General features: G+C 41.4%; 1 protein-coding gene across 3 annotated transcripts in view; it reads left to right on the top strand.

The window, feature by feature from the left end:
* The first annotated feature begins 327 nt into the window (after positions 1-327).
* Positions 328-11,809, top strand: part of LOC141107527 (zinc-alpha-2-glycoprotein-like) — a 48,653-nt gene continuing 37,171 nt past the window's right edge. For 2 of the 3 annotated variants that reach the window (XM_073598322.1, XM_073598321.1), the window contains exons 1-2: positions 328-407; positions 9,712-9,813. In XM_073598322.1, coding sequence (XP_073454423.1) covers positions 347-407; positions 9,712-9,813 — 163 coding nt within the window. In that variant the 5' untranslated portion in view covers positions 328-346. Of the gene's footprint in view, positions 408-2,047; positions 2,122-9,711; positions 9,814-11,809 lie in introns of all 3 variants that reach the window. The other variant, XM_073598323.1, reaches the window with a different exon arrangement.

Genomic DNA, 11,809 nt, shown 5'->3' with positions numbered 1-11,809 from the left:
AGAAACAGGTATACTAAAGAAAAGCACCCTGGACATCTGTGACAGGGCCTGAATGTTGGGAATCTAGTATACATGACGAATGGTCCCAAAACTGTGCTGCTCCCAAGGAATGAGTAGGTATAAGGGAAGATGGCTTTTTTATTATGTGCTGGCATTTCACACCCAAATAACTGCTACAGAATGTCCGTTGCTGTGTTGTGCTCCATACTGAAGAGTTCTGTGAGTATGGCAATGTGACGTTAGATATCACAACCATCTTTGAAGAGCTACATTAGTGTGAAAAACGTATTTCTTGTGTGGACATTTATTTTATTCTTTAATATTAAGGCCTACGGCCAGGAATGTCATGACTGGGCCTACGGCCAGGAGTTTGGCACAATATGGCGAAGGCATCCAGCTACCAGCAGGTAGGTTATTGTCCTATATGAGAGAGAAGCTGGGCGTGTACTGGCACACTTTGGCACCAACACACAGCCAATCAGAAGACCCCTTACAAGCAGGCTAGAGCCTTTATTTTTTATTCAGAATAGTGAGGAATGGAAGTCTCATGTTGAATTGGCGTAATTAATCAAAAATCTCATTGGGTCTTGATGTGTCTTCACATTTTTTAGCCCAAAACTTCTGTTATCTATCTGATGTAAACATAAAATGAATCATTTGAATTCCTACACTTGTATTTCTATAAAGCTTCCCTTAAAGTCTAGCACCTTTTTATCTCTTTATGGTGCTGTACACCCACATGTTATAATTGCGACTGAGTTTTGTTTGGAGTTGCTTTAAAATGGCCAGTGAAAAAGCTGCTTCAAACCTTCACACTCCAGAGATCTGTGCTGGCAGAGTTGAGTAGCAGTCACACCCCTCATCACAACAATCTGTATAGTCTAGTATTTCAGAGAAGGGGAGAAGGTGTATCCAACCAGATCTGTGTGATTACTTAGTGCACTGGGTCTTTTCTGGCCTCCGTTAGACTGTACAGCTCTGTTAAGACACCCTGCCCAACTGCTGTAACAGTAGAAGTGGCAATAAGACTTTGAAAATAGAGGTTGCTAGCATAATATCTGATTGCATCTCTGTGACTTTAGTTGGACTTTCAGGCCTCGTTAATATGGGGTATATCAATGCGTACCCCATGCAGGGGCCGTGTTTAACCGCATAGGGATGTGCAGGTGTTCTCTGTATCCCCAAGCAGACAGTCCTTTTGATGTCAATTGGGACACAGAAGCTGCAAGAACACAGTTGCCTCCTAATGTGACATCCATGTGGGTGAGGGTGCATGGCTCCAAATGCAGCCAGGGTGAGTTTAGTGACATGCACTCATACAGTTGTAATATTGGGAGCAGAGACTGTGTCTATGCAATCGCTGCATCCCAGCTGACATGAATGACCTGCCTGCAAAGAAAACCCGTGCAGGTAAACACTGCCCTCTAAAGGGACTGTTTTTTCAACAGTATTTTAATTGTAAAAAGCCTATTCAAGTCATTTATTTCTGTCATAGTCTATTCACTTTGCCCCTTAATTCCAGTATCTGCAAATAAAAAAAATTAAAAAAAAACTTACATTTGACTGTGTCAACCTTAAATTGCTATTTTTTGACTTAATGTGTTTTCTTTAAAACGTAAAAAAAAATAAAAAGAAAAGTTACACAAAAAAAGCAATTATACTACTGTCATGAGATAAACTAACAGTTCATGAGAAAATCACACTTTCAAATGTCTTTAGCAACACCCTGACACCTGAAGGCTTGGTGGCACCTATGGAGTCATGGTGGCACCTCCAGAGGCAGTGGACAGGCCAGCATTTTACCCCAGAGATGAGTCCATGGTTAATATGGGGGACTGAGAAAGAATATTGGGCTCCAGTCATTTTTGTTTTTTTAAAGATTTATTCTGGAACAGTTAAGGAGGTGAGTGTTAGGGGCCCCAGATTCCATAGCAGATCACTTACAGGCTCTTCATTTCCATGTCCAGCTTCACAGTGCAAGAACTTTAAGCCAACCAACAACACTGTAAATAGCATCCTAGCTCGTTCAGACTTCTCTGTTTCCTAGGTTCAGTGTGTCCTCCAAGTGAGTAAGCAGGCCCAGTGAGAAACCAGACTTCATCCTGGCTTTCTCCAGCAAAGGTCCTCACCTGGGTCCCCTCCCTGGCACAGCTTCCATCATCTACAGGCAGGACAGCTCCAGGACCACTTCAGGTCTAAGCCTAAATTCAGCAATGGTTAGGTCCCACACAGGTGGGGCCTAATAGCAGAGCTAAATCCAATAGCACCTCCCTAGGCCTCAGCCTAGGGGAAGAGAATGATTACAAGACTTGTCCCAAATATTTATATCCTCCCCAGCATGCACCAGTGGCCTGCACCTCCTACTGGCTTGGCTGAAGGAAATATAAATATTCCTAACTCAGTCTGTTTGTGAAATCTCATACTATTGCCATTGGTACCAGTAACACCTACTGGCAGCAGAGAAATCACAACTCACCTTGAGCTTAGGAAAAGACAAACTATACAATCAGTCTGGGCTAACTATCACCCAGCCAAAAACTAAATTTAACAAGTAGCCCCTGTTTAGGACATGGTGGTTACACTTTAAAAAATTAATGTCGCTGGGGAAAATAACAATTGAAAACCAATGCAATATTTTGTGTTTGGACAAAAGGTATTGTAATTTTGTCATTCCAGAAATTGCAATAAATCCTTGAAGGGTGCTGAAAATCCTGTTTTGGACCTTCTAGGTGTTAAGGATAATTGAGTACTCATTAGCAGGAAAAATCAGACACAGCTGAATCATTTTTGATCCTATACACACACAGCTGGCCAAACCAAGTAGAGATGCACTTGTCTGGATCCTCATTTTCTAAAAGTTAATAAGTGCTAATGATAACTCAAGTGCACTAGGAGTCCAAATGTTCATGTTTATGTCCAAAACTTGTCCTAAAGAATTCTTTAGATAGACAGATGGTATTTGCATGTTTGTTGAGTTGTATCCAGCTTCACCATGAGAGTTCCTCTTCACTATTTTTCCCTACACCATAAAAATATTACCCATAGATGAAGTCTCTGGTCTTGAGTTGTCCACATCCAGACTTCCATAACCGGTGGAGACACTTTCACAATATATACAAAATCTAGACTTCAAGTAGAACTGTATAGGTGTTCTAATCTCTCTGCATGTTTTCCAAAACTAAAAGAAAAGGTTTGCCTTTAGTAGTTTTTCCATGCTTCTTCTACAATCTCACCAATTTCTGTATTTCTTTATAAAACTTTTGGGGTGTGCAGCCCTGCCTGGCTCTCACACATGTCTCCTTCCATTATACTGATAGAATATCAATATTTATGAATGGTTTGGGTCTTTTGAGAATGATTGACTTGCTTATGTATAGCATCATATATTCTAGGTATGGATAAAGTGAAATATATATATATTATATTATATTATATTATATTATATTATATTATATTATATTATTGGAAAAGCAGTTTTATGTAGAATTCTCATGTGGTATCAATTAGTTTCACCTCCCCCATCGTAAGAGATAAGGTTACATCCTTTTCCAAAGACACAAAATTTATATATGTTAAGTTAAGAATATAAGTTCTTTCTTTACATTACAATATTTCTTGTTTAGGATATTAATAAGAACGCTGCATTTTAAATGTATATATACTGATATGTAGTAGGATTTTAGATGTTTAACCACTTCAGCCCCGGAAGGATTTACCCCCTTCCTGACCAGAGCACTTTTTACAATTTGGCACTGCGTCGCTTTAACTGCTAATTGCGCGGTCATGCAATGCTGTACCCAAACGAAATTTGCGTCCTTTTCCTCCCACAAATAGGGCTTTCTTTTGATGGTATTTGATCACCTCTGCCGTTTTTATTTTTTGCGCTATACACGGAAAAAGACCGAAGATTTTGAAAAAAAAATGATATTTTCTACTTTTTGTTCTAAAAAAAATCCAATAAACTCAATTTTAGTCATACATTTAGGCCAAAATGTATTCGGCCACATGTCTTTGGTAAAAAAAATGTCAATAAGTGTATATTTATTGGTTTGCGCAAAAGTTATAGCGCCTACAAACTAGGGTACATTTTCTGGAATTTACACAGCCTTTAATTTATGACTGCCTATGTCGTTTCTTGAGGTGCTAAAATGGCAGGGCAGTACAAAACCCCCACAAATGACCCCATTTTGGAAAGTAGACACCCCAAGGAAATTGCTGAGAGGCATGTTGAGCCCATTGAATATTCATTTTTTTTGTCCCAAGTGATTGAATAATGACAAAAAAAAAAAAAATTACAAAAAGTTGTCACTAAATGATATATTGCTCACACAGGCCATGGGCATATGTGGAATTGCACCCCAAAATACATTTAGCTGCTTCTCCTGAGTATGGGGATACCACATGTGTGGGACTTTTTGGGAGCCTAGCCGCGTACGGGGCCTCGAAAACCAATCACTGCCTTCAGGATTTCTAAGGGCGTACATTTTTGATTTTACTCCTCACTACCTATCACAGTTTTGAAGGCCATAAAATGCCCAGATGGCACAAACCCCCCCAAATGACCCCATTTTGGAAAGTTGACACCCCAAGCTATTTGCTGAGAGGCATGTTGAGTCCATGGAATATTTTATATTTTGACACAAGTTGCGGGAAAGTGACTATTTTTTTTTTTTTTTGCACAAAGTTGTCACTAAATGATAAATTGCTTACACAGGCCATAGGCATATGTGGAATTGCACCCCAAAATACATTCTGCTGCTTCTCTTGAGTACGGGGATACCACATGTGTGGGACTTTTTAGGAGCCTAGCCGCGTACGGGGCCCCGAAAACCAAGCACTGCCTTCAGGATTTCTAAGGGTGTACATTTTTGATTTCACTCTTCACTGCCTATCACAGTTTCGGAGGTCATGGAATGCCCAGGTGGCACAACCCCCCCCCCCCCCCCAAATGACCCCATTTTGGAAAGTAGACACCCCAAGCTATTTGCTGTGAGGCATGGTGAGTATTTTGCAGCTCTCATTTGTTTTTGAAAATGAAGAAAGACAAAAAAAAAATTTTTTTTTTTCTTTTTTTAATTTTCAAAACTTTGTGACAAAAAGTGAGGTCTGCAAAATACTCACTATACCTCTCAGCAAATAGCTTTGGGTGTCTACTTTCCAAAATGGGGTCATTTGGGGGGGTTTTGTGCCACCTGGGCATTCCATGGCCTCCGAGACTGTGATAGGCAGTGAAGAGTGAAATCAAAAATTTACGCCCTTAGAAAGCCTGAAGGCGGTGCTTGGTTTTCGGGGTCCCGTACGCGGCTAGGCTCCCAAAAAGTCTCACACGTGGTATCCCCGTACTCAGGAGAAGCAACAGAATGTATTTTGTAATTTCACATATTCCCATGGCATGTTTGAGCAATATATAATTTAGTGACAACTTTGTGCAAAAAAAAAAAAAATTGTCTCTTTCCCGCAACTTGTGTCACAATATAAAATATTCCATGGACTCGACATGCCTCTCAGCAAATAGCTTGGGGTGTCTACTTTCCAAAATGGGGTCATTTGGGGGGGTTTGAACTGTCCTGGCATTTTATGCACAACATTTAGAAGCTTATGTCACACATCACCCACTCTTCTAACCACTTGAAGACAAAGCCCTTTCTGACACTTTTTGATTACATGAAAAAATTATTTTTTTTTTGCAAGAAAATTACTTTGAACCCCCAAACATTATATATATATTTTTTAAAGCAAATGCCCTACAGATTAAAATGGTGGGTGTTTCATTTTTTTTTAACACAGTATTTGCGCAGCGATTTTTCAAACGCATTTTTTGGGGAAAAAACACACTTTTTTACATTTTAATGCACTAAAACACACTATATTGCCCAAATGTTTGATGAAATAAAAAAGATGATCTTAGGACGAGTACATGGATACCAAACATGACATGCTTTACAATTGCGCACAAACTTGCAGTGGCAACAAAATAAATACATTTTTAAAAGCCTTTAAAAGCCTTTACAGGTTACCACTTTAGATTTACAGAGGAGGTCTACTGCTAAAATTACTGCCCTCGATCTGACCGTCGCGGTGATACCTCACATGCATGGTGCAATTGCTGTTTACATTTGACGCCAGACCGACGCTTGCGTTCGCCTTAGCACGAGAGCAGAGGGGACAGGGGTGCTTTTTTTTTTTTTTTCTTTGAAAATAAGATAAAGAAAAAAAAAAATAATAAACTGTTCCTTTCATTTATTTTTTTTTAATCATTTTTATTGTTATCTCAGGGAATGTAAACATCCCCTATGATAGCAATAGGTAGTGACAGGTACTCTTTTTTGAAAAAATTGGGGTCTATTAGACCCTAGATTTCTCCTCTGCCCTCAAAGCATCTGACCACACCAAGATCGGTGTGATAAAATGCTTCCCCAATTTCCCAATGGCGCTATTTACATCCGGCGAAATCTAAGTCATAAAATGCTCGTAGCTTCCGGTTTCTTAGGCCATAGAGATGTTTGGAGCCACTCTGGTCTCTGATCAGCTCTATGGTCAGCTGGCTGAATCACCGGCTGCATTCTCAGGTTCCCTGTTGAGACAGGAGAGCCAGAGAAAAACACGGAAGACGGTGGGGGGGGGCATTCTCTCCCACTGCTTGTAAAAGCAGTCTAGAGGCTAATTAGCCGCTAGGATTGCTTTTACATGAAAGCTGACCGCTGGCTGAAAAGAATGATACCAAGATGATACCTAAACCTGCAAGCATCATTCTGGTATAACCATTCAAAGTCGTGAATGGCGTACCTGAAGACAAAAAAATGGTTAACAATAAAGCACAGTAAACGGTAAAGTATAAAAAATTGCATACCTGAAAAGCAAACATGATAAAACATAATAACAATAAAACATTGCAGAATAGAATACAGTAAAAAAGAGCAGAACAATAGAGAGAATAGAGAGAGAAAACAATAAAACGACAACTATTATTTTTTATTTTATATTTTTGTTTGTGTTTTTTTTTTTTTTTTACACTTTGTAACTGTAACTTTTATAACTGTAACCGGTTCCAGGTTCGGGTCTCTCAAAATGCGATGGCATCTTGGGAGACCCTGTGAAAGTGTGCCTAGTCTGTGCAATGCTGTACCCTACGCTAATACTCAACTAGTGAATGGTAACGTTCAAAACATTCACCAATGCAAAGACCAGGATTGTCAGGACAGGGGGGACAATAATAGCGGGTGTCACGCCTATATCCGCGTTTGCTGCAGACACAACATCTTTTTTGGGGGGGTTCGTTGGGTAGGGGTACTCGGGAGGACATAAAAATGCCTCTCATAGCCGACTGCATTTGGTTGGGGATGTGAATGGGGGAAGTACGGGCGCTGCAGAAGTGGTGGGCTCCCAATTAGGATTGGCGAATGCAGCAGGAAGGGCATTATGGGCACGACGGGCCTGTGTTTGTCTTCTTGGTGGCAGCGTGACACTACTTGTGCTTGCCACCTCACCAGCTTGAACTGCACTTATGGGACTCGCCACGTCACCAAGTGTTACTGCAGTGCTGGTTTGACTACGACCGGGGTGTACTAGGCCGCTGGCGCTTGCCAGTTCACCAAAACGCTACCAAAAAAACTGTTAGCGATCGCAGGGATCAGGCCTGACTCTGCGAACGCTGCAGTTATGCGTTTAGTGTTTTGTAAGTGACAGTGATCGATCGATACTGCACTTGGGTGAGCTGGGCTCGCCTGGGCGGAGGGGCAAAATGCAGGTGCTAGCAGGTATCTGGGCTGATCCCGCTAACGCTACGTTTTTGGGAACCCTAAACTGCTGGGGACGCCAGTATAGATCTGATCAGATATTGATCCGTTCAGATACTATACCACTAAGGGAGGTGTACGGTGCGTGGGTGTTAGCACTACTGGCACTAACCTGACGCTGCCTGGGGCTGGTGCTTGCCAGTTCACCAAAACGCTACCAAAAAAACTGTTAGCGATCGCAGAGATCAGGCCTGACTCTGCGAACGCTGCAGTTATGCGTTTAGTGTTTTGTAAGTGACAGTGATCGATCGATACTGCACTTGGGTGGGCTGGGCCGGGCGGAGGGGCAAAACGCAGGTGCTAGAAGGTATCTGGGCTGATCCCGCTAACACTGCGTTTTTGGGAACCCTAAACTGCTGGGGACGCTAGTATATGGATACTATACCACTAAGGGAGGCGTATGCCGCGTGCGTGGGTGTTAGCGGTACTGGCGCTAATCTGACGCTGCCTGGGGCGACGCATATCACCGCCAGGCGATCAGGGGGCTAAACCTTTATTTGGTAATAAACGGCGGGTGCCCTGACACTATAAAAAATAAACGAACTAACCAGCGTCACCCGTAACACTTATACGGTGATCAGTGGTGAAAGGGTTAACTAGGGGGCCATCAAGGGGTTAAAACATTTATTAGATAGTATATGGGGGTCTCTGTCGCTATAAAACGCTGACGGCGAACCTAAATATTTACGTCCCTAACTAGCGTCACCAGCGACACTAATACAGCGATCAGAAAAATTATCGCTTAGCGACACTGGTGACGGGGGGTGATCAAGGGGTTAAAACTTTATTAGGGGGGGTTAGGGGGTATCCTAGACCTAAAGGGGGCCTAACACTCACTGCCCTAACACTGTAACTGTCACAAACTGACACCAATACAGTAATCAGAAAAAAAAAACAAAAAAAAAACAAAACCTGCTTGGTGTCAGTTTGTGACTGGGGGGGTGATTGGGGGGGGATCGGGGGGCGATCGGGGTGGGGATCGGGGTGTAATGTGTGCCTGGCATGTTCTACTGTGTGTGTGTGTGTTAGTCTTCTCTCCTCGGCCCGAAACGGAAAATACCGAGCCGAGGAGAGATGACATCATTTCCTCTGCCTCTGTGTACAATACAGAGGCAGGGAAATGATCCCATTGGCTGGGAGCGATCGCGAGGGGGGGCCACGAATGAATGGCCTCCCCCTCACCACCGATTGGGACCCCCCACCCGCGGGCAGGCAAGGACGTACAGGTAAGCCCTTTTGCCTGCCCGTGCCGCTCTGTCGACGTACATCGTCGTGCGGCGGTCGGCAACTGGTTAAAGGAAACCTTTATATTGTATAAGTTCAATTATTCTCATTTTATCTACTCTCACATAGTCCACAGCCCCACCATTAGCAATGTTAGATTGAGTGACACCCACCTTTTTAGAAAGGTGGGAGGGAAATTGCTCATTCAAAGTTCCCGGTTTTTCTGTGGGACTATAAGGAAAAAACAAACCTTTAAACCAGCCTGAATACGAAAAGGGAGGGGTTGTTTTTTAGGAGTAGAAAAGCTTGTAACATGAGGGGACAAAGGCAGACATTCACTCCAGACAGAGGGGATGAGACATTGAAGGAGGCTGACAAGTCTTCTCACACACACTCACACACTTACATCTCAAAAAATTGATGCTACTTTTATGCACAGACATATCTGATTTAATCTTCATAAGAAGAATAAGAAACTTATTGATTCTATTTTTATATTCTACGTTTTGACATTGTTTTTGTAACATTTTGCTATTTTATTTTTAAATCAATTTTTGAGTTTTTACACGAGAACTGAACGGATTTTCTTGGAACTTTTCTCATCAATATGAATTATTGAAATATAGTTATTAATACAGTAATAACTCAAATTCAACATATACCAATTTTATTTCTTTCCGTGTTTTTCAAGATGTATTTGTACTTTGTCCGGAAGAACCTCCAGAGTCTCTCAAATCACACGATGATTGTCTGCAAGCATATCAACCTAGACCAATGGAATCTTGTTCAGTTGGTAAGCTAAAAAAAGACATACACACAGCTACATGACTTAAAAAAGAGAAACACCCCCTCATTTTCTTGTCCTGAAGAGATGGTACCTAGAATACAAGTCTGCAGGAGCTGTCAACAAATGTAGAATTAGTTTTGGGCTGTTTTATTAGACAACCCATCATGTACTTCAAACACTGGAGTATAAAAACACCCTGTATTCATTATTTAAATAAGGATTTTATAGAAAAAAAAATGCAAAATATAAATATGTAATATCAGTTTATAAACACAAAAAATTAGCAAAACCATAACAGTTTACCTTTAATGTATTATAAGAAGGGGGTACATGCTTGTGAAGGTTGTTATTTAATCAGGTCATGGTATAGCTAGTGTAGAACTGTTCCTGTTCTGTAATGTTAACCTGTTCCCGCTGGCCGTGCGCATATATGCGGCCTCTTAGCAGGTGGGTTTTAATGCCGAGAGGCCACATATGTGTTCCTATGTGACCATTTTCTATGCTGAGAGCCCACACCCTACGCACTCCCAGCACAGTTGCCAGAGGGAATCGGAAAGCTCCCAATGCATACTTGTGATCAGGAGCTTTCCGATCATGAGACTGATGTGACAGCCAATCACAGTGGTCACATGATCTGAATTCTCGCCTCCACCTCCCAGCATTTCAAACCTCTTAAAGGGCCAGGAGGCGGCGGCTATCATAGCTTATCTAAGCTGCTTTTCAGTTCGAAATAGTGTCAGGCGTTTACCCCAGCATCTATAGTCACACAGGTGGCTCATTCAAATGAATCCAATCACCATGGAATGTGTCAAGGCAGATGTTGATTGTCCAAAAACAGGATTGGTGGTGTAAAGGTTTGTGAAAACACCCTTTTCTAATTAAATCATTCAATCCCATGGTGCCGGGAAGCCTGCAACATGTGCTAATCCTTCAATTTACATGGCTAAAGGTGTGAATTCTAATAGTAAACAAAACTGCAGTGCTAGTAAAAAACATAGGTAAAAGAAAATTGCAGTAATGGTAGTAAGGCTTTTGCATAACCTAAAAGTCTTTATATATATATATATATATATATATATATATATATATATATATATATTGTGGTAGTAATAAGACTGTTCCACATCATGAGAGAATCCTTCACCATGATGTTCAAAAGGAACGTCAGATGCAAGTCCCTTTAACAAAAGTTTGACAGCATGAGTGAGACTTCCATATCAAGATGAACCACAGTCACAACATTTGAATCCAAGGCATACCAGAAAGTTAGACCTCAAAGCCTAGAGGTCAATCTGAGCTTTAGTATTATACAATGCTCATACAGGATTACCAAACAGACCACAGCTGCCTCATATGTTCACAATGCCACATTTATAATGTTATAATCATTATCCACAAAATAGACGAAAATGCCAATGGTGCAGATTACCCAAGGCTTTCATAGTATAATATGTTGTAGAGGAAGCAATATTAGACAGCACTACATCCTAAAAACATATTAAAACAAACTCCAAAGGGAAGGACACTTTGGACTTTTACTGGTGTGCAAGGGCAAACAGTTTTAAAAAAAAATACTTTTACAGCTTTTATTCACATAAGATTCATAGATAATAACATGCGAGGTGTGTCTAAAAAGATTAGTGAATGGTCCGATATCTCAATGACAACATGGACCAGGTGCACGCACATGCACATGGCTATTCAGAGACACATCGAGAACCACCACCTAGCATGGAGTACACGTGACCGCCAGGTTAAACCCGCTGCTGGCAGTCAAACGTAGTCAGTGTGAGAGGTAGGGTCATAGTGCAATGGAGCAATGAGTGAACATCAAGTTCTGATACAAATTGGGGAAGACCGCGACATGTACAGGACGGAAGCTGCAAACAGAACATGTGTTTACAACTTTCACGACGGGAAGGAAACGACCAAGAATGAGCCATGTTTCGTTGGCCATCGACAAGCAAAACCCCAGACATGATCGAGCGAGTGTGATGAATGC

Source organism: Aquarana catesbeiana, linkage group LG09 (assembly GCF_042186555.1).
Source record: "Aquarana catesbeiana isolate 2022-GZ linkage group LG09, ASM4218655v1, whole genome shotgun sequence".
In the NCBI taxonomy this organism is placed as follows: Eukaryota; Metazoa; Chordata; class Amphibia; order Anura; family Ranidae; genus Aquarana; species Aquarana catesbeiana.
This window is presented reverse-complemented; position numbering and strand designations above follow the sequence as displayed.